At 44.9% G+C, this 27527-nt stretch overlaps 1 protein-coding gene and 1 long non-coding RNA gene across 2 annotated transcripts in view; one reads left to right on the forward strand and one right to left on the reverse strand.

Annotated features, from left to right (window-relative positions):
* Positions 1-27527, forward strand: part of LOC130273045 (macrophage mannose receptor 1-like) — a 68649-nt gene that overhangs the window by 14544 nt on the left and 26578 nt on the right. Inside the window, exons 2-13 of the mRNA XM_056519207.1 lie at positions 678-1070; positions 6417-6590; positions 7374-7535; positions 10105-10218; positions 10721-10864; positions 12046-12228; positions 15073-15230; positions 15325-15438; positions 16994-17109; positions 19933-20081; positions 24766-24962; positions 25945-26072. Coding sequence (XP_056375182.1) covers positions 678-1070; positions 6417-6590; positions 7374-7535; positions 10105-10218; positions 10721-10864; positions 12046-12228; positions 15073-15230; positions 15325-15438; positions 16994-17109; positions 19933-20081; positions 24766-24962; positions 25945-26072 — 2032 coding nt within the window. The remainder of the gene's footprint in view (positions 1-677; positions 1071-6416; positions 6591-7373; positions 7536-10104; positions 10219-10720; positions 10865-12045; positions 12229-15072; positions 15231-15324; positions 15439-16993; positions 17110-19932; positions 20082-24765; positions 24963-25944; positions 26073-27527) is intronic.
* On the reverse strand, positions 16174-27291 carry LOC130273052 (uncharacterized). The gene is made up of 3 exons (XR_008843854.1): positions 27168-27291; positions 16425-16548; positions 16174-16334 (listed from the first exon to the last, which is right to left on the reverse strand). It is a non-coding gene; the product is annotated as an uncharacterized LOC130273052 (long non-coding RNA).

The raw sequence follows: 27527 nt of genomic DNA on the forward strand, positions 1-27527 counted from the left end.
CCTTAAAGCAGATGTTATATTAGTGGTTTAGGAGTGTTGTGGACCCTGAATTAACCCCCTAGCTATTGCTTTCCCTATACAGCAAGAGCAGCTTCACTTTCCCTCCTCTCTCTAAGCCTGCAGCATGCCGAATGAAAGTAAAATGGCGTCCGTGCAGGAGGTAGGAGGGCCTGGAAGGGAGGGTCTGCTAGTGATTGGCTGTAATGTGTCTGCCCTGTGACACACAGGGTCAAAGTTTACCGCAATGTTAATGAATAGGGGGCGATCAAACTTCACATATGTTCGCCCGGCGAGGCGAACCCGAACATGCGAAGTTCGCTGCAAACCGTTCGACGCCTAACAATTTGCGGCATCTCTAGCTGTCACTAGCGTCAGCAATTCAAGTCAATAGATGTAATAAATAAGATACAGTATATAAGCAGCTAACATCACCTAGTGGCAGCTTCTTAGGAAGATTTGCCAGCTGTGCCTGAAGTCTGATATATATCTGAGCTATTATCCAACATTTTCTCACAAAAACCTACTATGACCCCGTAGAAGCCTCTGCAGACTTTGACCTTGTGAAATGCTAAACCTTCCTATATCTGTTTGTAGCCTCTTTAGGAAATTTAATATAGGTTTACAGAAACAAATCCAATTTTAGTGAAATAAATTCATAAAAATCGTCTTATTTTCAGGTGCCAAAACATTTCTAATCTACAATGACTCCAGCAAGCAATGTCTACAAGCAGAGAATTCTGGGCTCGTCATGGCTGAATGTAATGAAAAGTCTACAATGCAGAAATTTCAATGGATTTCTGAAGATCAGCTTATAAATGTGGGGACATCACAATGTCTGTCTGTATCATCTCTAGTAGAAGGGTCAGCAGTGACGCTGAATACATGTGATGGCAAAAGTGGCCTCCAAAAATGGGAATGTAAGAATGAGACTTTGTTTGGGGTCCAGAAAGTTGATCTTTACATGACCGACAGAGATAGAGGAAAAGTTGTTCTCTCTTCACAACCAAAAGACGGGAGTCGATGGAAAATCTATTCAACTGACAATGATTTATGTGTTAATTCTTATGAAGGTAAGAAAGGTTTTATCCCTGTGATTTAAAGAGTTTGTTCACACAATGTATTTTACACACATATCCCGAAGCATATTCCCCACTGAAATTCACTTTTAAGCTGTATGTAAATAACCCTTTGTTCTCTGGACTGGAATTCACATTGTGAACTACAGCAAAGATTTTTTTTTTTATCTGTATCATGGAACATTAAAGGGTTACTCCGCTACCCAGCGTCCTGAACAAAGCAAAACTCTCATTATTGTTTTGATTCACTCCCGCCTCGACTACTGTAACTCTTTACTAATAGGCCTTCCTTTCTCCAAACTCTCTCCTCTCCAGTCCATCCTTAATGCCGCAGCCAGACTCATCTTCCTCTCCAGCCGCTACACCGACGCTTCCTCCCTGTGCCAGTCACTACACTGGTTACCAATTCAGTCCAGAATACAGTACAAAATCCTCAGTCTCACATACAAAGCCCTCCACAGTGCTGTACCTCCCTACATCTCCTCTCTCATCTCAGTCTACCATCCTACACGTTCTCTCCGATCTGCTAATGATCTCACACTAACATCTTCTATAATCCGAACTTCTCACTCCCATCTCCAAGACTTCACTCGTGCTGCATCGGTTCTCTGGAATGCTATACCTCAATCCCTCAGACTCAACAACAACATCCATAGTTTCAAACGTGGCCTAAAAACACATCTCTTCAGACAGGCCTATAACAGTCTCTAATTGGCCTCAACATATCCCCAACATATCCTCAACATATCCCCAACATATCCCCAACATACCCCCAACATATCCCCAACATATCCCAAACATATCCTCAATATATCCTCAACATATCCCCAACATATCCCCAACATATCCCAAACATACCCCCAACATACCCCCAACATATCCCCAACATATCCCCAACATATCCCCAACATATCCCCAAGATATCCCCAACATATCCACAACATATCCCCAACATATCCCCAACATATCCCCAACATATCCACAACATATCCACAACATATCCTCAATATATCCCCAACATATCCCCAACATACCTCCAACATACCCCCAACATATCCCCAACATATCCCCAACATATCCCCAATATATCCCCAACATATCCCCAACATATCCTCAACATATCCTCAACATTTCCTCAATATATCCCCACACCTCTTGTTTGAATAGTTATTGTGTAATTTTATGTCTGATACTTGTCTTTGTTTGTACCCCATAATTGTAAGCGCTGCGGAATCTGTTGGCGCTGTATAAATAAAATAAATAAATATATAAAAATTGAGTTCCGAACGTTGTGTGTTTGGGCTTCCGTGTTCACGCCCGCCCCCTCAATGAAAGTCTATGGGAAGGGGGCGTCCTTACATTTTCCATCATATAATGGAATCCATCCAAGTGTAGCCTTCTTACACATCTCAAAGTTAAGATTTTGTGTTTTAAAATGATCAAAATAAAGTAATAATATATAGCACGCTGTATGTCCACAGAAATGTATAGATGGGGTTCAGGCTTCATATTCCTTATGAGTTTCCTGTCTGTTTTGCTACATCCAGTCTCTTCTCTCTTCTTGGTAGCACATCTTCTTTTCCAGTAAAAGGGGAACTCTGACCACAGTGCTCTCTGCTGCCACCTCTGTCCATATCAGGAACTGTCCAGAGCAGGAGAGGTTTTCTATGGGAATATGCTTCTAATCTGGATAGTTCCTGACACGGCCAGTGGTGTCAGCAGAGAGCACTGTGGTCGGACTGGAAAGAACTGTACAATTTTCTCTGTAGTATACAGCAGCTGATAAGTACTGGAAGGATTCAGATTTTAAAATAGAAGTGCTCTGGACAAGTAGGGAGACACCTAGTGCCAACTATTTGAACACAAATTAAACATAGAGAACTTCATTTTTCTTAAACAAAGTACATTAGAGAGATTTTTATTTATCATAAGGCGTGCAATAGCAAACATTCGTTTTAATGATAGTGCCCATTTAATTAACCAGACCTATCTTTTCGTCTGTATTCAATGTTCAAACCTTAAAGTGTACCTGTTGTTTGCAAAAACATTTTATATAATGTAGACCCCACTTGTCCTCAGTGTACAGAGCCCTGCTTGTCCTCAGCGTACAGAGGCCTGCATTTCCTCATTGTACAGAGCCCTGCTTGTCATCAGCATACAGAGCCCTGCTTGCCCTCAGTGTACAAACCCCACTTGTCCTCAGTGTACAGAGCCCTGCTTGTCCTCAGCATACAGAGGCCTGCCTTTCCTCAGTGTACAGAGCCCTGCTTGTCCTCAGCATACAGAGGCCTGCATTTCCTCAGTGTACAGAACCCTGCTTGTCTTCAGTGTACAGAGCCCTGCTTGCCCTCAGTGTACACAGCCCTGCTTGTCCCCAGTGTACAGAGCCCTGCTTGTCCTCAGTGTACAGATACCTGCTTGTCCTCAGTGTACGGAGCCCTGCTTGTCCTCAGCATACAGAGCCCTGCTTGTCCTTAGTGTACAGACAACACTTGTCCTCAGTGTACCGAGCCCTGCTTGTCCTCAGCATACAGAGGCCTGCATTTCCTCAATGTACAGAACCCTGCTTGTCCCCAGTGTACAGAGCCCTGCTTGTCCTCAGTGTACAGATACCTGCTTGTTCTCAGTGTACAAATACCTGCTTGTCCTCAGTGTACAGAGCCCTGCTTGTCCTCAGAGTACAGAACCTTGCTTGTCTTCAGTGTACAGAGCCCTGCTTGTCCTCAGTGTACAGAGCCCTGCTTGTCCTCAGTGTACAGAGCCCTGCTTGTCCTCAGTGTACAGAACCCTGCTTGTCCTCAGTGTACAGACCTGCTTGTCCTCAGTGCACAGCCTGGACTGCCGAGACAACAGAACTCAGAAACATTAAACATTAAGCAGCACTGATCTCTAGCACCTTACCATCACACAATTAGTCTATGGGGGAAAGCCGTCATTGTGGGGGGACTGCCCATACAGCTACTAATTAGACCTCAATAAGTGAAAGTAGGTTCTGAAGGGGAAGGCGGGCCCAGTCAACTAACTGCAGAGAGGAAACAGTGTGTAACGGGGAGCAACACCAGGGGCCACACACCTTTTCAAACTTAGAAGAACATTTTCATTTTCGATGTTTATATACCAACTGGGAAAATGGGTGAAAAGAATTCACCAACTTTCTTGATTTGGCAAGAGGTGGGGGTCTCGGGTCCATCCACCTCAGAGCAATAACCTTTCAGGCCTGAAAGAATACCCCTTGGAGAAATATCCAAATGTGATGTGGCCAGATCTTCTCGGACAGGACCCCAGAGAGATAAATCAGGGGTTCCAGAAGTCTGCTGTAGGTTAGTAAAACTCATGACTTGTCCGAGGGAGAACGCCTCATTCTATGAAGTCTGATGGGTGTGATATAACTGTGATGGATCATATAGAGTTGGATCAATTAATTATTTGCAGCAGGTGAAACACTAGGTTGCGATGACATCACTTATTCCCAGTCATCTCCAGTGAGTTAGAATGTGAGTACACCAATACTGTCCTCCGGCAGGGGCGTTTGAGATATTTTGGCTTAAATTAAGTGGGTGTAGAGGATGGACACAAAACCCAGAGGACCATGTGATTTAAGAACCACAATCAGCGGGTAATGAGATATAGAAGGACTTGCAGCTGGAAACTGAGCATTACCGACATGCCTTAACTGTAAGTATTTAAAAAAAAGCCTTCCAATGGATCGCAAACTTCATGTGGAGCTGAAGGAATGATTTAACCACATTATCAGAATATAAGTGCTCTAGTGTTAACTCCCCAGCTTCTATCCAGAACTGTAAATCCAAATCATCCATAGAATGGGAAAGATAAGGGTTATGCCAAAGTGGGAGATCTTAGGGGACATCATTATATGCATGTAAATGCTTAGTCGCCCTCCAGACCTGGATAACCAGGCGGTAGCACCCTCCAATAAATGCTGTAAGGAAGCCAAATTAGCAAATCTAGCAAGGGCTTGTTCTACGCGTGGTAAGGGACCTGTCAACACCCAGTGATATATGTACCTGCATGTGCCTTTGGACATTGCAGACAGACCTTAGGCCTATTGTGGTTCCATATAAAGGGAGAAAATGAAGACTGAATATCAACAAAGAAGGATTTAGGTACCAGGACAGAGGAATGCTCTAAAACATATAAACACTTGAGGAAAATGATGATTAATTAGATTGATGTGCCTTGCAAGAGCTAGGGGAAGAAAGCTCCATATCTTAAATTTCTCTTGAATATAGGGAAGCAAAGAAAGGATGCTGGAGGACAAATCTAATGTAACATCACTGGAAGGCCACACTTGGTTTGGTCCAGTCTTTGTCCAGAGGTGGCATGAATGCTGACTTAGGCTGCATTCACATCTCGTTTTTACATTACGGGTGCCGGATCCGGCTGGGGGAGGGACAAACCGGGCTCTCCCGTACCCCAGCCGGACCAGTGCTGAACTCCATTTACTTTAATGAGCGGACCAGAGTCAAACGGTGACTCCGGTCGGCATATTTTTGACCCGTATGCAGTTTCCTGGCCGGACCTAAAACCGTAGTATACTACGGTTTTAGGTCCGGTCACAAAACTGCATACGGGTCAAAAATTAGCCGATCGGAGTCACCGTTTGACTCTGGTCCACTCATTAAAGTAAATGGAGTTCAGCACTGGTCCAGCTGGGGTATGGGAGAGCCCGGTTTGTCCCTCCCCCAGCCGGATCCAACACCCGTAATGTAAAAACGAGATGTAAATGCAGCCTTAGTCCAGTTTATCCGGAGGCTCAAGACAAACCCAAAGTGGTCCATGACCTGGATAACATATGGCAAGGTGGACGCAGGATGGGACATAAAAAAAAGGATGGTATCATTGGCATACAAACCAATTCTCTCCTCACCCCCTCCTATACTCATTCCCACATATTAAGGGTCCTGTCTGATGAGAAGGGCCAGGGGTTCCACCGCGAACAACAGTGGAGACAGAAGACACATCTGTCAGGTGCCTCTCCAAGGTGAGAAAGGAAGGGAACCATTAACCAGCACCTTTGCCCTTAGTCTCTTATACAAGATAGACTCCTATATGATATATATGGCCAAAGCCAAACCTACGTATGACCTCAAATAGATAAGGCCACTCAACCGAGTCAAATGCCTTGGCTGCATCCATTTGGAGACAAGGCCCAGTTGCCTCCCATAGTCATTCCCACCTGAGCCGCCACCTGGGGATAAATCATTTTTACTCAAAATATCCCTTTGAGGATTAATATATTAACGATTGTTAATTTTATATTACATACTGAACAAGCAATACTAAATATTATAGAAAATGATGACATATGTTTCTCCACAGAAATATACACTGTAAAAGGAAACGGTAATGGTCAACCCTGCAAGTTTCCTTTCAAGTTTGTCAACAAGATTTATGTAGACTGCACAACTGTTGGACGATCTGATGGAAGGCTCTGGTGCTCTACAACTTCAGATTATGACGCAGACAGACTGTATGGACTATGTCCATCAAAATGTAAGTGTTATAGCACTTTTTATATCGATGAAGTTACCTATATCATTGACTTTTAATCACAAACTTCTGATTTGGTACAAAGAAAATTGATTATACAATGCAGATCGGAGTAGTGGTGTAAAAGGATACAAAATGTTAGCACAAGGCTGGGTCCACGCAATATAAAATTTCCAGCGCATATTTTATATTAAAGGAAAACTGTCAGCCTGTTCACCCACACTAAACTAAATACACTAGGCTATAGTGTGGGTGAACAGGAGTCCAACGAGGGGTCACTTACTAAAATACATCTAGTAGGTCCGGATGTGTCTCCCAGAAGATCCTCTGCTAAATTCCATGAATTGCGCACTGTAGGCAGGGCTACGCCTGCTCATTTTTACATATTCATGGTCTGTGACTCCAAGTCCTATTAATGTGGAGTTGCTGGTGGGCGTGAGCGCTGTGGCTCCAAATTGGAAAATATTAAGGGGGAGATTTATCAAAACCTGTCCAGAGGAAAAGTCACTGAGTTGCCCATAGCAACCAATCAGATCACTTCTTTCATTTTTGAAAAGACCTCTGAAAAATTAAAGAAGCGATCTGATTGGTTATTATGGGCAACTCAGCAACCTTTCCTCTGGACAGGTTTTGATGAATCTCCCCTTAAGATTTTTTTTATTTTTTATTAACAAAAGTGACATAAAATATAAAACTAAACACTGAAAACATCTGGACAACTTCTGGATAGGGGTTGATAAATCTACCGTATAGTTCTTTTAGTAAGTCACATATTTTTCTTCACAGCCACATCTGATATCTTGTGGACAACGGATTCTGTTAGTGGTGTCTTCTATCAGATTAATTCCGATTCAGCCCTCACTTGGCATCAAGCGAGAATAAGCTGCCAGCAACAAGATGGAGAACTGCTGAGTATAACTGAACTACATGAACAAGCCTACATCTCAGGTAAGAACCGATATGGTACCAGAATGGAAGGGATAAATCAGATGACTGGCATATGATGACTGGAATCACACACAGGTTGTCTATCAAAACCTATTTCTCTAGCATGCATACACAGGAGTAGAGGTAAAGGGGTATTCCAGCCATATACATCTTATCCCCTATCCAAAGGATAGGGGATAAGATGTCTGATTCTATGCCTGCTGCTGCAGTCTCAGAAACCTTGGTGTTTCTGGAACTGGAAACATGATGTGATACCACGCCCCCTCCATTCCTGTCTATGGGTGCGGGTGTGATGACCGTCACGCCCCCTCCCATAGACATGAATGGAGTGGGCATGGCATGACGTCACAAGAGAGCATTGCATGACATCACGTCTTAGGTTCCAGAAACATGGAGTATGAAGCTATTTAAAAAAAAATTTGGATACACTTTTAGGTGACCTAACTGTGTTTGTTACACAGGGATTTTAGAGCTCTTAGACGGTGCCATTTTTATGTTCTGGTTTGTTTCAAAGTAATTCATGGATGGAAATATAAAAGAGTTATGATTTTTAGAAGGCGAGGAGAAAAAAAACAAAAATGCAAAAATAAAGTTGGCTGTATCCTTATAGGGGTACTCTGCCCCAGGACATCATAGGGGATAAGATATGTGATTGCAGGGTTTGACCACTGGGAATCCCGTGATCTCCGGACTGGCACCCTGGCATTCTGAATATTCATGTTCAGAACACTGGGTTAGGGCGTCTGTGGTCGTGATGTCACACTACGCCCCTCCATTCATGTCTATGGAAGTCACTATGGGTGTCAATAGCAGACATAAATGGAGGGGGGCAGGGTGTGATCTCACGACCATGGCTGCCCGAACCCAGTATCCTGAACGTTAATGTTCACAGCGACCCCTGGCAAGGGGATAAGAAGTCCAGGGTTGGAGTACCTCTTCAAGGCCAAAATAAGCTGTGTTCTTAAGGGGTTCATATATACTGTATTTTCTGGCATATAAGACTACTTTTTAACCAGGGAAAATGTTCTTAAAAGTCGAGAGTCGTCTTATGCGCCAGGTATTGTCTTATAGGGTGGGTGCTGCAGTCGGCCATGATGCCTGGGGTATGGATAGAAAGAGCAGGGCACTCGGGTATGGATAGAAAGAGAGCGGTGCTGTGCCCTTAAAAACAGGCATCTTTCAACCGTCCGGCCCGTCCTTGTATGTATCCTATTACCATACATCTCTCTCTGCCTCTCAGATCTCGGTTCTGAGGACAGCAGTGAAGCGGTGCGCGTGTGCGAGATCTGAGGTGGCGCAGGCGGTACGTTAATGGGATACAAGGGTGGCACATGTGTGAGATCTGAGAGGCAGAGAAGGAGGTACGGTAATAGGATACAAGGGCGGGCCAGATTGGTGAAAGAGGCATGTACCGCTTTGACAGTCTTGGAGACAGGGTGGACTGGGCTGACAGGGAGAGCTGACCAATCCAAGCAGGCTTTCTATATAACAACCAGCCAATCACTGGTAAGGTACCGTGCATCGCGGTAGAGGGGTAGTCTTATACGGCGAGTATATCCCAAACTCCATATTTTAACTGCAAAAGTTTGGGTTCATCTTATACGCTGGAAAAACATATATATATGTTTTGTCCTGGTACCGTATTTCATACCGTTCCTTGTCGTGGGGTCCCCAAAGTCAGAGTCCCTAGAAACAGTGGGGGTCCTCTTCTTTAGTTAACCCCTCGTCACCCCTCAGTTAGCTAATATTCATTTAAATATAAAAGTGTAAATATGTATATTTAAGATGCCTACCTTGTTAGCGTCGCAGGACCTGCGGGTCATGTGACTTGGTTCTCATAACTCTATGGTTTGTTAAAGGACCTTTGGTGCTTTTAGTCAGGTGATCACCCACAATCCTATGTAACAGTAAGTGACAGCTGACATGGACCAATCTAAAACGGTTCAGCCCCTGCCCATATAAGGGAGCTGCGGCCATTAATCTCTCTCTTTCCTCGTGGGCTGCTGATGAGGTAGGATCTGTGCAGCTGCCATCGGCAACCACTAGGCCAAAGCCTTGCGGCCTCGGCCATAATCCAAATTGTGAGTTATTATAATTCCCCCGAAATCTTCGCAAGATCACTGGACCTAAAACAACCCCTAAATCCAGCGGATCTATGCAATCCAATTCTCCTACTCCAAAGAGAGCTTACCGGTCCCAACCGACTGTCAGTCATTGCCGTGCTCTATATAGACTCTGTTATTTGGACTGTTACTGCATGTACAGAAAATCTTCAGTAAAGTTTCTACAAGTTTTCCAGTTCAGCACCGGTTGTGGACAATCCGTTATTCTACACTCGCCTATCGCTCTTCAGAAGGGTGGCGATAGTCCCAGCATTACCTCAGAGTTTTAACCCTCACCCTGGCGTCACGAGTGACAAGGATTAAATTAACCCTTCATATACTACAGCAACACCCCAACTACCCTACATCCCCGAGGCATACCACATATATACATATATATATATATATATATATATATATATAGTATATATATGTAATGCAGTGTGTTATTTCTCTATATGTTGTAGGATTACTGAATGGTCTCACTACAGCTTTATGGATTGGGCTCAATAGTCTGGACTTTAACAATGGCTGGAGATGGGAAGGTGGAGATCCCTATAGATATCTTAACTGGCTTCCAGGTAAATATTGAAGTTGATCTTTGGGTGGTAATTTACACAATTTATCACATTTATCTGTAGTCTGCACTGCATAAATACTGGGAGCTCCACGGCAGAGTCTATGACAGTCACTAACAATGAACACAGACAGGACCCGATGGGCCCCATTGACTGTGAATGTGGTCCATTAGGTTTCCATTTGGTGTTCATTGTATAACTCTTGTAATTTAAATGGACTCGGCAAACAGTAAGTAAGGAAGTAAACCCGGCCTAAGGGAATTTAACTAAGTGCTGAAAGTTATTTAAAAAAATGTATGATACGACCGTACAATAACAGAGATTATCAGAAACATGAATATTCCATAAAGGATGGCCATTCCTGGACACTGGACTGGTCACATGATGATGTTATGATGAAGCTCGAATATCAACCAATCAAAAGTTTATTTAGATCAAGAATCTACAGGCCTACAATAAAACGTATATAAAAATAACCTTTACCCATATCTGTTGTTTTCTTTAGGAAATCCATCAGATGAACCCGGTGTGAACTGTGTAGCGGTAAATCCTGGAAAAAGCGCAAAGTGGGAAAGCAAGGAATGCAAACAAAAACTGGGCTATATCTGTAAGAAAGGCAACAGCAAGTCCTCAGAGGGTCCATCACCAGGTAAGAAACAATGATATATGTAACAAAGATACAGCTGATTAATTCAACTGGTGAGAGACAAATTAGTGATCATGGGACAGGAGGGGAGTAAGATGCTGCCAGACACCTCAGGTGTCAATTAAAGGGGTATTCCAGGAAAAAACTTTTTTTTTTTTTTATATATATATATATATATCAACTGGTTCCAGAAAGTTAAACAGATTTGTAAATTACTTCTATAAAAAAAAACTTAATCCTTTCAGTACTTATGAGCTTCTGAAGTTAAGGTTGTTCTTTTCTGTCTAAGTGCTCTCTGATGACACGTGTCTCGGCAAACGCCCAGTTTAGAAGCAAATTCCCATAGCAAACCTCTTCTAAACTGGGCGGTTCCCGAGACACGTGTCATCAGAGATTATTTAGACAGAAAAGAACAACCTAAACTTCAGAAGCTCATAAGTACTGAAAGGATTAAGATTTTTTTATAGAAGTAATTTACAAATCTGTTTAACTTTCTGGAACCAGTTGATATATATATATATATTAAAAAAAAAAGTTTTTTCCTGGAATACCCCTTTAATTGACACCTGAGGTGTCTGGCAGCATCTTACTCCCCTTCTGTCCCATGATCACTAATTTGTCTCTTTACAATTTACAAATCTGTTTAACTTTCTGGAGCCAGTTGATATATATATATATATATATATATATATATATATATATATATATATATAAAAAGTTTTTTTCCTGGATAACCCCTTTAATGTCCTCTGAGAATAAAAGGATTGGACAGATTACAGATACTTGCAGATGCTCATGCTTGGAGTTGTAGTTTTGCAACAGCTGGAGGTACACTGTTTGGAAAATGCTGATCTAAAGGTCAGCGCTCCGGTTATTTTCTTGAGACATTTAGATGCATCTTGAATAAGTAATACAGCTTGAGTTTTATGTAATGGAGCTTGAATTTCTCTCCGTTAGACTCCTTTGTTACGACAGACTTGCTGACCGAGCTTCATGTAGCAGAGCCCAATGGCAATGGGAATAAGCCCTAAGGCTACGAGCAATTTCCCCATAAACAAAACAACAAGGGCATAGATTGGCCCCCATGGGCATCATTGGAACAAATCCAATGGACACACAAACATTACATTATTGTTTCTAGTTCACATATTATGGTTGTTTTTTTCTTCTTCTTATCTTTACAGGGACCAGTGACCCCACATTTTGTCTTTCATCATGGACCCCTTATAATGGATACTGCTATAACCTGGTTAGTGAATCAAGGGCTTGGAAGGACGCCTTGTCATCTTGTAGGAAAGAAGAGGGTGATCTTGTAAGTGTGCACAATATTGAAGAAGCAAGTGCTATTGCCTCACAGTTTGAGTTCGGTAAGTACCGTATTTTTTGCCCTATAGGACGCACCGGCGTATAAGACGCACCCAATTTATAGGTGCAAAATCTAAAAAAGTTAAGATTTTGAACCCAATAGTGGTCTTCAATCTGCGGACCTCCAGATGTTGCAAAACTACAACTCCCAGCATGCCCGGACAGCCGTTGGCTGTCCGGGCATGCTGGGAGTTGTAGTTTTGCAACATCTGGAGGTCCGCAGATTGAAGACCACTGCATAGGAGGTAATACTCACGTGTCCCTGCCGCTCCGGACCCGTCACCGCTGCCCTGGATGTCGCTCGATCGCTGTCGCCGTGTCCCCGTCGCTCCGGAACGTCTCTGCTGCCGGCCGGGTATCCTCGCTCTCCGTCGCCGCCATCACGTTGTTACGCACGCCGACGCACGCACTCGACGACGTGATGACGAGGAAGGAGAGCGCCGGCCATACAGGGGATTCCTGAACGGAGAAGACACCGAGGAGGCAAGTAAGGTCCCTCCCGGTGTCCTGTAAGCACTAACCCGGCTATTCAGTCGGGCTGTTCGGGACCGCCGCGGTGAAATCGCGGCGGTCCCGAACAGCCCGACTGAACAGTCGGGTTAGTGTCCCTTTCCCTTCAGATGCGGCGGTCAGCTTTGATCGCCGCGTCTGAAGGGTTAATACAGGGCATCTCCGCGATCGGTGATGTCCTGTATTAGTCGCGGGTCCCGGCCGTTGATGGCCGCAGGGCCCGCCGCGATAGGGGTGTATTCGCCGTATAAGACGCACCGACTTTTTCCCCACAGTTTTGGGGAAGAAAAAGTGCGTCTTATACGGCGAAAAATACGGTATATACTGGCTCACTAAAAGTATAAATATGCAATGATATGAGATTATATTGTGGTGAGGGCAGTTGTTATTACCCTAGGGGCAGATGGCATTTACCCCTTGTATTCGTGACGCCAGGGCATGGTTTAACTTCTTCACCAGCCGAAGGTATACCGCTGGATTCTGGGCTAGGCACGGGGAAAATAATGACTCCGACGCCAAGTTATGGAACAACGGCAGCTGTTCTGAGGTAGACAGGTGTAACAGTCTTGACAGCTCAGTTAGGCCCAGGGAGGTGACCAGTGACTTTAGAGACCTTAGGGCTCACTGAGACTTATAGTGGTTTTGGACAATTTGCAGCAAGCCCACGCTGACTTGATACAGACTGATCTTGACCGACTTGACTAGACTGACTTGACTGTGGGGTAGCGGACTTGTGGATCTGTGGCTGCCTGGTAGACTTTGGGCCTCTTCAGGACACCAGACACTCTCTCTGGACTTCACTGCTCTGTCTCTCAGCTAAGCAGGAACTAAAGAGACTGAGAAAGCTCCTCCCAGGGTTTATATGGGGGAGACTCTGGAGGGGTCCCATAGGTCACCCTGTAGGTCACATGTCACTGGTACCTTCCTTGGTTACAACACATAGCAACATTACTTAAAGGTATATAACAATATATGTACAATACATAACATAGGCACTGCTTAACTAGTTAGGGCACATAGGTGAAGGGGGGGTTAGGAGTCACTGAATGGAGTCTGCCTGACAGGGCAGCAAGGGTACAGGGGTGCAAGTCCTGTACTGGGCCACCACAATATGACTTGATAGGATGGGGCAAACATTGATCCCACCGCTTTTATTCTAGATCTGATTTATGAAAAGGCTTATGGCAGTGTTTCCCAAAATCTTGCCCTCAGCTGCTGCAAAACCACAACTCCCAGCATGCCCGGACAGCCAAAGGCTGTCCGGGCATACTGGGAGTTGTAGTTTTGCAACAGCTGGAGGCATCCCAGTTGGTGCCCTATGGTTAGAAAACAAATTTCAGGAGATGCAGAAAGACCAATAGGGCATCTGCACCAGTTATTGTGTAGGTTAGCCTATCAATACATCACATACAGTAACTGCACAGCGCCCCCTGGTAGTAAAGATTACCATTACGGAAATGCAAAACACCAGCGCAAGCAGTGTGCAGACATTGAGCCAGCAGGGATTGTTACAAAACCTGCATTCAGAGTGAGAACCACAAAACTAAGGCTAAATTCACACTGCCATTGTTCTCTGTGGGGATCACATTGACTTGAATGGGATCCGTCGGGTGCCCAATATTTTACAGAAGTTGAGCAGAGTAAAAAAAAAAAGCACATGTTTTATTGTTTTCTCCGTTCAACTCCTATCTTTCTAACGGACTGACTGACAGGGCTCCCTAGAGGATCATTTCGTCAGTGTGAACGAACCCTTAGAATCATTTCATAATTTCTCTCTATAGGTAGCTAAAGATAGTAAAATACTGCCACCTAGAGGAGAGTATATGATAACAATTAAAGGGGTATTCCAGGGGGAAAAAAAACCTTTTTTTTTTATATATCAACTGGCTCCAGAAAGTTAAACAGATTTGTAAATTACTTCTATTAAAAAAAATCTTAATCCTTCCAATAATGACCAGCTGCTGATGTTGAGTTGTTCTTTTCTGTCTGGCAACAGTGCTCTCTGCTGACATCTCTGCTTGTCTCTGGAACTGCACAGAGTAGAAGAAGTTTGCTAGGGGGATTTGCTTCTACTTTGGACAGTTACTGAGACTGGTGTCATCAGAGAGCACTTAGACAGAAAAGAACAACTTAACTTCAGAAGCTAAAAAGTACTGAAAGGATTAAGATTTTTTTTAATAGAAGTAATTTACAAATCTGTTTATCTTTCTGGGGCCAGTTGAGATATATATATATATATATATATATATATATATATATATATATATATACATACATAAATGTTTTTTCCTGCATAACCCCTTTAAATATCATATATAAATAACATTTTCTTTCAGGAGATGCAGAGTATGTTTGGCTTGGGTTGAATGACTTGAAGACTCATCTATTTTTTGAATGGAGCGATGGATCTCCAGTGACGTATACGACATGGCAGAGAGGAGAACCATCTCACCTCAATAACAGACAAGAGGATTGTGTTGCATTATCCACTAAGGTATGACATTGTGAACCTGAGGACCATGAAGGTAAAATTATTAATAATGTCCTCACTTATAAGGTGTTAACCTCCCTGTAAAACTTTTTACCAGAACGGACAATGGGCGGACGAGAAATGTCAGAAAATGTTCCCATATATGTGCAAAAAAAAATCCCTGCCAAGTGACCAAGGGCCAGTTATCGATGATCACCCTGGATGTGATGAGGTAGAGTACAGTAAGGCTGATGGTATCATTACATTTGCCTCTTTATTTCTAGAACTTTTTGTCCTTAAATAATATTTAAAGGTGTACTCTGGTGGAAAACGTTATTTTTTTTTTTTTAAATTTAACTAGTGCCAGAAAGTTAAACAGATTTATAAATTACTTCTATTAAAAAAAATCTTTATCCTTCCAGTACTTATTAGCAGCTGTATGCTACAGAGGAAATTCTTAGGTTTTTAAATGTCTTTTTTGTCTTGTCCGCAGTGCTCTCTGCTGATACCTGTCCATGTCAGGAACTATCCAGAGGTAGCATAGGTTTGCTATGAGTATTTTCTACTGCTCTAGACAGTTCCTGATACGGGCATCAGGTGTCAGCAGAGAGCACTGTGGACAAGACAGAAAAAGAAATTCAAAAAGAAAATAATTTCCTCTGTAGCATACAGCTGCTAAAGAGTACTGGAAGGATAAAGATTGTTTATATAGAAGTAATTTACAAATCTGTTTAACTTTCTGGCACCAGTTGATTTAAAAAAAATGTTTTCCACCAGAGTACCCCTTTAATCTGCTCTAGAACACATTTTTTACCTATTGGCTCCATCTGTGTTAGTTTGTAAAACTGGAGTAAAAAGTGGGCAAGCTTGCAGCTGGGTCGAGTTTTTTTTATTATTATTTTTTGTGTAAAAACATGACCAGACTGCCTGCTCTAACATGAAAAATCTATACTTACCTCTCAGTGGGTCCCCATATCCTCTGGTATTGTTGCTCTCAGTCTATGCCATGCTCCACTTCTTGGTTCCGGAGCCTGATATGTCACATCGACACTCATCTAATTACAGGCTGAGGCAGGACACCTCTGTGGCCAGTGATTGGCTTAGCGGCAATGTGACGCATTCTAATTGCTGTAATTAGAAAGAAAATTCTTAAACCAGTGTGGTAATATGCCCTAAGACCTGTAAATAATAATGGGCATGTGTTAATATGTAAAATACCTTTTGGAAAGAGTAAAGAGTGTTTTCTGAATTTCTCTGGGAGGCTGAAGTGTTTCCCCTGGAGTATGATGAGCTCCTCTCCCACCTCCTCTCCCCAAAAAGGCTGGATTTTCACAGTTCCTTCCTGCAAAATTAAAAAGACAGAGACCCCTAGTGGGCATTTTTTGAACCCTTTTTTACAGCTTTAGCAATCAAAATTTTTAATGAAGTATAATAGTAAAATGCTTAGTTTTTAAGGAAGCATTGAATGGAATTAGAGCGTCACAGGAGATGTAGTCCAAAACATCTGCTGTGCCGAAGGTTGCCTATGCCTGGTATAGGTCTTCAGCAAGCAAAGATGAGAAGAATGATGACATACTGAAATACTAAATATGGATATTCGAAAGTTGCACAATGTTTCAATATATACAGTAACTGTTAAACTTTATTCATGTGTTACATAAATACATGTTACACCCCATCCCCACCCCCACTCCATACCATCTTCCTGTAAATAGAGATAATAGAATTAAACAATAATGTAATCAAATTGCATGAAAGTGATTTCTCATCCTTTAATGTGTTCCCAGGGTTGGAGGAGACACGGCTTCTATTGTTTTCTGATAGGTGAAGCCCCTAGTACATTTTCACAAGCTAACAGCACATGTGACCATCATGGAGCCTTTCTGATGACTATTGAGGACAGGTGATTATTATTTCTCTCTCTCTCTCTCTCTCTCTCTCTCTCTCTCTCTCTCTCTCTCTCTATATATATATATATATATCATCCTTAGTTATTTCTTAAGGCTATATGTTTAGAAGGGAGCTTGGCGGTGCTGCGGCCCGGCACTGACATCAGAGTGTCAGTTAGCATCTCATTTGAATATATCGATAATAGAAGATTAGGGCCGAACGGCGCGGCAGATCCGGGCACGGTAAGGATCGAACTGATCAGCGTCCCTCGCACTACTAGCCAGTACCGCTGGTTAGTGTAGGGGGAAGAAAGCTGACAGTTTTCCTTTAAAGGGGTACTCCACTGCTCCAGCATTCGGAAAATTTGTTCCCAATGCTTGGAGCGGGTGGCGGGGTTGTGACATCAGGTCCACGCCCCTCGTGACGTCACGTCAAGCCCCCTCAATGCAAGTCTATGGGAGGGGGCGTGGTGGCCACCACACCCTCTCCCATAGACTTGCATTGAAGGGGCGTGGTGTCACAAGGGGACGTGTATGTGAAGTCACAACCCCGCCGCCCACTCCCAGTGTTCTAAACGAACTCCGGGTGCTGCACAGAGATCGTGGGGGTCCCAGCAGCAGGACCCCACAATAGAAGATCTTATCCCCTATCCATTGGACAGGGGCAGAGTACCCCTTTAAAGGGGTACTCCAGTGGAAAACTTTTTTTTTTTTAAATCAACTGGTGCCAGAAAGTTAAACAGATTTGTGAATTACTTCTATTAAAAAATATTAATCCTTCTAGCTGCTGAATATTACAGAAGAAATTATTTTCTTTTTGGAACACAGAGTTCTCTGCTGACATCACGAGCACAGTGCTCTCTGCTGACATCTCTGTCCATTTTAAGAACTGTCCAGAGTAGGAGAAAATCCCCATAGCAAACATATGCTGCTCTGGACAGTTCCTAAAATGGACAGAGATGTCAGCAGAGAGCACTGTGCTCGTGATGTCAGCAGAGAGCTCTGTGCTCCAAAAGAAAATAATTTCCTCTGTAATATTCAGCAGCTAATAAGTACTGGAAGGATTAAGATTTTTTAATAGAAGTAATTTAGAGATATGTTTAACTTTCTGGCACCAGTTGATTCAAAAGAAAAAAGGTTTTCACCGGAGTACCCCTTTAAGATTTTTTATTAGAAGTAATTTACAAATCTGTTTAACTTTCTGGCAATAGTTGATAAAAAAAAAAAAAAAAAAAGTTTTCCACCGGAGTACCCCTTTAACTACTATTTTTTTTAAACTTATTGACAACTTTTTAATCCTCCATAAATAGCCACAAATCGTCCAAAAAAATCGAGATGAAAGACAAAGTCATGATGCAGATTTCCCTGTAGAGCAGTATTTCTGCCCCATGTGAGCTTATCCTGGGGAAGTTGTAATATGACTTTGTGAAAAAAAAAGTTATTATTTTGTATTAATTTGTGCCCAGACTACAGTAATGGTTTACCTATAAAATTGTCTCAGCCAAATGTCAGGGAGGCGGGGCCTAGCTGCTCAAGTGCCACATCCTGCACAACTTCTTACTCACCCTCTCCTTTCAGCTTTTCCTTGGCTTATGTACAGAGCAAAGAGGGTCTGGTAGGTGATGGCAAGCAACAAGCCAGGCTGTGGGTAGCTCAGCCCCTCCTCCTTGACACTCAGCTGAGAAATAAGAAGGGGATTTTGGCAACTACCACCAGCTCCAGGAAAGGTCCAATTTCTTTCATACCCTATCAGCTATCCAACACTGTCTGAAACTCTTACCAACTAACAGATTACCTTTAAATGTTATTATACAAGTGACAAGTGTTAGTTTAAGCTTCTGACACTTTTAGGGAAATAGGGGAAGATTTATCAAAACCCGTGCTGAGGAAAAGTTTACCAGTTGCCCATACCAACCAATCAGATCGCTTCTTTCATTTTTAAAAGGACCTCTGAAAAACAAATGAAGCGATCTGATTGGTTGCTATGGGCAACTCAGCTACTTTCCTTAGCACAGGTCTTGATGAATCCCCCCATTAAAGGAGTATTCTGCCTCTAGACATCTTACTTCCTATCCAAAGGATAGGGGATAAGATGTCTGATCACGGGGGTCCCACGCTAGGACCCCCGACGGTGTCTACTGCGGCCCACAGTCATCCGGTGCATGGAGTGAACTTCGCTCAGTGCCAGATGACTGATGATACGGAGCCAGAGGCTGGTGATGTCATGGCCACGTCCCCTCTTGACATCACACCATGCCCCCTCAGTGCAAGTCTTTGGGAGGGGGCGTGGCAGCCGTCACACCCCCTCCCATAGACTTGCATTGAGGGGGCGGGGCATGACTTCATGAAGGGACTGGGCTATGACATCACGAGCTCCCGGTGCCCTCCCATAGACTTGCATTGTGGGGACGTGACTGTAATGTCACAAGAGGCATGGCCGTGACATCACGGGCCTCAGGTGCAACACCCAACATTCTAAACAAATGGCAGGTGCTGTAGGGAGATCGCAGGGGGTCCCAGCGGCAGAACCCCCACATTTAGACATCTTATACCCAATCCTTTGGATAGGGGATGAGATGTCTAGGGGTGGAGTACCCCTTTAATCTCCAAAGAACCTGTTGCTTAGAAAACAATTAGGCTATAAATTCCAACATAAAACCCTGAGATTTTTCCCCGTTGCCTTTGGCATTGGTAGAAAAACTTTGTGTCCTTGTATTCTATTTCTGAATTCATTTATTTGCTTTGCATTTTTGTACCACAATTTTCAATGAACTTTCCTAATTTTTCTGTCTTAAGCCAAAAATAAAATACGACATAATGTTGGCTTCTCACTGCAGGGTTGAACAGTCATATATAACAAGTCTGATTGGGTTTAGACCTGAGAAATATTTCTGGACCGGGCTTTCTGATACGGAGAATAAGAACACTTATAAATGGGCCAACGGGCAAAAGGTTTTATATACACACTGGAATGTTAACATGCCAGGTAAGTCCATACACTTTATGGGGCTCTTATTAAACCTGTGCAGAAGAAAAGTTGACCAGTTGCCCATAGCAACCAATCAGATCGCTTCTTTAATTTTTAAAAAGGCCTCTGAATATTAAAAGAAGCAATCTGATTGGTTGCTGTTAGGATTCGGCTAGCTGGATGTGGATCCTCTGTGTCAGCAAGGGATTGGCGTGGACCGTGTCGGTGGACCGGTTTTAGGGTTGCTACTGGTTTTCACCAGAGCCCGCCGCAAAGCGGGATGGTCTTGCTGCGGCGGTAGCAACCAGGTCGTATCCACCGGCAACGGCTCAACCTCGCTGACTGCTGAGAAGGCGTGGGACAGAAGGACTAGGCAGAGGCAAGGTCAGACGTAGCAGAAGGTCGGGGCAGGTGGCAAGGTTCGTAGTCAATGAGGATAGCAGGAGATCTGGAACACAGGTTTGGACAACACTAAACGCTTTCACTGGCACAAGGCAACAAGATCTGGCAAGGAAGTGCAGGGGAAGTGAGGTAATATGGACAGGGAGCAGGTGGAAGCTAATTAGGCTGATTGGGCCAGGCACCAATCATTGGTGCACTGGCCCTTTAAATCTTAGAGAGCTGGCGCACGCGCGCCCTAAGGAGCCGAGCCGCGCGCGCCAGGACATGACAGCCGGGGGCCGGGACAGGTGAGTGACTTGGGATGAGATTCGCGAGCGGGCGCTCTATGATGCTATATGAATCGCATCCCCGCCGGCAGTGTCAGTGCAGCGCTCCCGGTCAGCGGGTCTGACCGGTGCACTGCAGAGAGAGGAACGCCGCGAGCGCTCCGGGGAGGAACAGGGACCCGGAGCGCTCGGCGTAACAGTACCCCCCCCCCTTAGGTCTCCACCTTTTTTTGTCCGGTAATTGCTTCACGTGGGACGAGGACACTGGGAGCGATTGTAGGGTTTCCTTATCAAAGGCAGGCAGTTCAGAAGGAGTGGGAATGGGGAGGGAGGGCAGAGGGTGAAGCTTGGCACGGGGCAGAGTGTTACCAGGACGGGGGCTATGAGGAGGCAAAGCATAGTCCTGATAGGCCTTGGGGAGACCAGGTGTAGGAGAAGGCACTGAGGCTTGCCTGACGGGACTGGGAGCAGACGTGAGGCATTTCTTGCGGCAAGCAGGGCCCCAATTCTTGATCTCCCCGGTGGTCCAGTCAAGGGTGGGAGAATGATGCTGGAGCCATGGCAGACCGAGGAGGACTTCAGAGGTGCAGTTGGGAAGGACGAAAAATTCAATCTTTGCGTGATGGGGTCCAATGCACATTAAGAGGGGTTCTGTGCGGTAACGCACAGTACAGTCCAACTTCACTCCGTTGACCGAAGAAATGTAGACCGGCTTGACGAGACGGGTCACCGGGATGCCGAACTTATTCACCAAAGAGTCCAGAATAAAATTTCCAGAAGCACCAGAGTCCAAGCAGGCCACGGCTGAGAAGGAGGAGTTGGCAGAAGGAGAAATCCGCACGGGCACAGTGAGACATGGAGAAGTAGACTTTGTACCAAGAGACGCCACACCCACGTGAGCTGGGTGCGTGCGTTTCCGAGACGTGGAGGACGAATAGGGCAATCCACCAAGAAATGTTCGGTACTAGCGCAGTACAGACATAAATTTTTATCCCTACGGCGAGTCCTCTCTTCATGGGTCAGGCGAAACCGATCCACTTGCATAGCCTCCTCGGCGGGAGGCACAGGGGTAGATTGCAAAGGATACTGTGAGAGAGGTGCCCAGAGATCAACGTCTTTTTCCTGGTGGAGCTCCTGGTGTCTCTCAGAAAAACGCATGTCAATGCGGGTGGCCAAATGGATAAGTTCTTGCAGGTTGGCAGGAATCTCTCATGCGGCCAGCACATCCTTGATGTTACTGGATAGGCCTTTTTTAAAGGTCGCGCAGAGAGCCTCGTTATTCCAAGATAATTTGGAAGCGAGAGTACGAAATTGGATGGCGTACTCGCCTACTGAAGAATTACCCTGGACCAGGTTCAGCAGGGCAGTCTCGGCAGAAGAAGCTCGGGCTGGTTCCTCGAAGACACTACGGACTTCAGCGAAGAAGGACTGGACTGTGGCTGTGGCAGAATAATTGCGGTCCCAGAGCGGTGTGGCCCAAGACAAGGCCTTTCCAGACAGAAGACTCACTACGAACGCCACCTTAAACCGTTCTGTAGGAAATTGGTCCGACAGCATCTCCATATGTAGGGAACATTGAGACAAGAAGCCACGGCAGAGTCTAGAGTCCCCATCAAATTTGTCCGGCAGGGACAAGCGGAGGCTAGGAGCGGCCACTCGCTGTGGAGGAGGTGCAGGAGCTGGCGGAGGAGATGGTTGCTGCTGTAGCAGTGGCAGAAGTTGCTGTAACGTGGCGGTCAACTGTGACAGCTGCTGTCCTTGTTGGGCAATTTGCTGCGATTGCTGGGCGACCACCGTGGGTAGGTCAGCGAGACTTGGCAGCGGCACCTCAGCGGGATCCATGGCCGGATCTACTGTTAGGATTCGGCTAGCTGGATGTGGATCCTCTGTGTCAGCGAGGGATTGGCGTGGACCGTGTCTGTGGACCGGTTCTAGGGTTGCTACTGGTTTTCACCAGAGCCCGCCGCAAAGCGGGATGGTCTTGCTGCGGCGGTAGCAACCAGGTCATATCCACCGGCAACGGCTCAACCTCGCTGACTGCTGAGAAGGCGTGGGACAGAAGGACTAGGCAGAGGCAAGGTCAGACGTAGCAGAAGGTCGGGGCAGGCGGCAAGGTTCGTAGTCAATGAGGATAGCAGGAGATCTGGAAAACAGGCTTTGGACAACACTAAACGCTTTCACTGGCACAAGGCAACAAGATCCGGCAAGGAAGTGCAGGGGAAGTGAGGTAATATGGACAGGGAGCAGGTGGAAGCTAATTAGACTGATTGGGCCAGGCACCAATCATTGGTGCACTGGCCCTTTAAATCTTAGAGAGCTGGCGCACGCGCGCCCTAAGGAGCGGAGCCGCGCGCGCCAGGACATGACAGCCGGGGGCCGGGACAGGTGAGTGACTTGGGATGCGATTCGCGAGTGGGCGCGTCCCGCTATGCGAATCGTATCCCCGCCGGCAGTGTCAGTGCAGCGCTCCCGGTCAGCGGGTCTGACCGGGGCGCTGCAGAGAGAGGAACGCCGTGAGCGCTCCGGGGAGGAGCAGGGACCCGGAGCTCTCGGCGTAACAGTTGCTATGGGCAACTGATCAACTTTTCCTCTGCACAGGTTTTCATAAATCTTCCCAAATGTGTCCAAAGGTGGAAATGTATGCCAAACAAAATGCTGTTAACCAGGTTGTGCAGTACATCATTGTTTTGTCAAACCTTTAAACAACATGGGTTTTCACTACGGGGGGTGAGGGGGTGCATAACCAAGGTCACATGTTGCAGCTAGCTGAGGATCCCGACACACTGTGCAGAAACTACAACTGTAGATAATTGCAGGTATCTACCCACCGAATTATCTGAAATCTCCCAACAGAATCAAATATACAGAAAGGAGGGGGAGTAAATTAAAATTTTACTTTTAATCTGGTGCATTAAAAGTTATCACACATATAAAGTGAATGTAAAGTAGGAAACACTGATGATGGTTTCCTTTCAAAATAGAGACGTGAAATTCCAAATAACTCACTGTTAAATATGTAGTGAAATGTACTAGCTGTCACTAGCTGTCACATAGATCCTTCCTTGCCCTGACCGACGTGTTTCAGACACTCATATGTTTGACCTCATCAGGGGCTGCACAGGGTATGCATAGGGACATAGACAGAATTATATAGCCAATGCAAGGAAGCTATTACAATTCACTCTCTTAGCTCTTACCACCTGTTACCCTACTGAGCACAGCAACCACCAGAGATCTCAGTGCAAGTGATCAGCATCTGGAAGACCCCAAAAGCTACAGTCATTCCAGTAAGTCTCAAGTCTATGTCTGCTGTCACTGAAACTAGTCAAGTCCTGCACATACTCAAGTCAAGTCCAATCTCAAGTCAAGTTAATTACAAGTATATTGGTCCAGCAAGCTGCAAGGTCCTCTGGGTTCTGGCCACCTCTCTGGGAAAGGTGGCCTTAGCTGTGAAGATAATTCCATCTGTCTTATACTCAGTAAAGCCTCCGTTTGACCATAACTGGTTGTGGACTCTTATTTCACTACGAGCAACTGGGATAGCGGAGAAACCGGGCGTGTGCTGTTCCGGACCACACATTTGTCACGAACACTAGGGGTTAACAACAACTTGCCCCCCCCGGGTTTATACCATCTGATCCCACCACTCACACCCTTGATCCCGCCATTCACCGGTGGGTCACCACAGATAGATAAATAGATAGATAAGATAAATAGATATGAGATAGGGATAGATAGATATGAGATAGATAGATAGATAGATATGAGATAGATAGACAGATAGATGGATAGATAAATAGATAGATACAGATGGTCAGTAGCACTCCAGAAGGTGCGGTCAATGTGTGCCTTTATTAACCATTATATCACAAGCAACGTTTCGGCCATCTCACATGGCCATTATCAAGCCCTTTTTTTAAATCTTTTTAATTTTTTTAAAGATAGATAGTTTATTGTCATTCATGGAAATATAAAATGTTATAATACAAACTTAAATACATGGTTTTGCAATCACTTTTAAATTTGTTTTAAAGACAGAAGACAGGGCTGTGTAGCTGTGAGAACTGGAAACAAAGCTGGATTATGGGATGTTATAGACTGTGAAGAGAAGTCTAAGTATGTGTGCAAAAAGTTGGCGCAAGGAGTGACACCACCGCCACCTATCCCGACAACAACAGCAGAACCAACGTGTCCAAGTAATTGGAGTTCACTAGGCCATGCATGCTACAAGGTACGGACATCTATAAACGTGAAAACTAACCTAAAGTACTGTTTGTCTGTTTAACTCTCACACTTTTTGTTCAGAATGCTCGAAGCCGGAGGCCGTGACCCTGACATCACAGCCATGCCTCTCGTGGCATCATGCCACACCCCCTCCATTCATGTCTATGGGAGGGGGCGTGTCTACCGACACGCCCCCTCCCATAGACATGAATGGAGGGGGCATGGTGTCACGCCATGAGGGGGGTGACCGTGATATCACAACCACTGACGCAGGAACCAAGCGTTTGTTTAACACGCCGGGTACTGTGGGAGATTGAAGGGGGCCCCAACTACGGGACCCCCACGATCAGACATCGTATAGGAGATAAGATATCTAGGGGCGGAGTACCGCTTTAGGGTACGTTAAGCCGAGCGGCTTTACAGCGCTTATTTTGCTGCGGATCTGCCGCTGAAGGACCTCCTATATGCTGGCTTTACATGTGCCTGCTTGGAGCAGCAATCCGCCGCTACGAGCAGACACACTGACATGTGCGAGTCACCGCGCGCATGCGCAGTATACTCGCACATCGCGGCAGCTCTCGGCCTAGCTCATAGAGCACGGGGAGCGGGCCGCGATGCGTGCAAGTACACCGCGCATGCGCGGCGACTCGCACATCGCTTCAGTGTGTCTGCACGTAGCGGCGTATTGCTGCTCCGAGCAGGCACACTTAAAGCCAGCATACAGAGGTCCTTCAGCAGCAGATCCGTAGTGTAAAATACGCTGTAAATCCGCTTGTCTGAACGTACCCGTTTGGCTGGTATATTGTTTTCTTTTTTTTTTTGTTTTTTTTCCTTTAAATATTTTTTAATAGGGAGAGATCTCAGAGCTTTGCAGAAGTGTATCCAAGCTTGGACCCGTAGGAGATTATAAAATAAAATACTTTTTAACTATTTATAATAATATTGTATGCAAGCTTTATTTTTTTATTTATTTATTTATTTTTTAACAGTATTACTCTTCAGAAAATTATGAAACAAAGACCTGGTTTGAAGCAAGATACTTCTGCAGAGCTTTAGGAGGTGACTTGCTCAGTATCACCAGCGAGGAGGATGAGACGATTGTCCTTAATAAAATGGGGTGGGCAGTGATCTTGTTACAAATAACACATTACAGTATATTAAAGACAACATAATAAATTGTAAGCTTGTTAGACCCCACATTCAGTTTGATAGGTTTCTTTATCTGTTCACAGCAGGAGGCGCAGATCAGATTGATTTATAGTTTTCTTGAAAATATTTAAAGGAGTTCTCTGGTGGAAATGTCTTTTCTTCCAAACTGGTGTCAGTATCCGGATTTTTAGATTACTTCATTCAGCCTTCCGGGACTCATCAGCTGTTGTATGCCCCAGAGGAAGTTGTGTAGTTCTTTTCTGTCTGACCACAGTGCTCTCTGCTGCCACCTCTGTCCATGTCACGAACTGTCCAGAGCAGAGGAAGCTCGCTATGGTGATTTGCTGACAGTTCTTGACATGGACAGAGGTGGCAGCAGAGAGCATTGAGGTCAGACTGGAAAAGAACTACACAACTTCCTCTGGAGCATAAAGTAGCTAATAAGTACTGAAAGGCTTAACATTTCTAAATAGAACTAATTTACAAATCTGTATAACTTTCTGGCACCAGTTGTTTTTAAAATATATTTTTTTCCCATCAGAGTACCCCTTTAAAATGTATTTATCTATTGTTTGCAATCTCTGAACTTCGGAGTCCGGTGGTCAGAACGAAGACAGAGCAGCCCGTGCAGACCTGCGTTCAGAGAACTCCCTACCTAACTACTGTTAGCTATCTACCTTACACTGTCAACATACCCTATACTATTAGGTGCTAATATATGCTGTGGTTATTTTATACACTTTTTCATTGGTCACTTTTTTGCACCTTGTTAGTAGAATATCTATTGATATTACATTTTAATGGGACTTAATTACAGTATAAGCCGAGTTTTTCAGCACAATTTTTTCGTGCTGAAAACGCCCCCCCTTGGCTTATACTCGAGTGAACTCTCCGCCTGTCAATCCCTTCTCAGTGGTCTTCAACCTGTGGACCTCCAGATGTAGCAAAACTACAACTCCCAGCATGCTGGAAGTTATAGTTTTGAAACACCTGGAGGTCTGCAGGTTGAAGACCACTGTGGCCTTCGTCATCATCCAGACCCCCCTTTTAGTTTTCTACTCACCTCCCCTCGGTGGGAAGGAAGAGTGAGCTGGTCCGGGCCATCTATGCTGCAGGGACCGTCCGGTGGGGAGGGTTAGTTGTTCCGGGATGTCCATTTTCACCGGGAGCCCCTCTTCTCTGCTTCGTGCCGGCCCTGGACTAGTGACGTTGCCTTGACGACGACGCACAGGGATGTTCATGCGCTGGGACAGACGTCCCTGTGCGTCGTCGTCAAGGCAACGTCACTAGTCCGGGGCTGGCCCAGAGCGGAGAAGAGGGCCTCCTGGTGAAGATGGACAGCCCGGAATGACTAACCCTCCCCACCGGAAGGTCCCTGCAGCATAGATGGCCTGGACCAGCTCACCCTTCCTTCCCACCGAGG

This window comes from Hyla sarda, chromosome 5 (assembly GCF_029499605.1).
Source record: "Hyla sarda isolate aHylSar1 chromosome 5, aHylSar1.hap1, whole genome shotgun sequence".
Classification (NCBI taxonomy): domain Eukaryota; kingdom Metazoa; phylum Chordata; class Amphibia; order Anura; family Hylidae; genus Hyla; species Hyla sarda.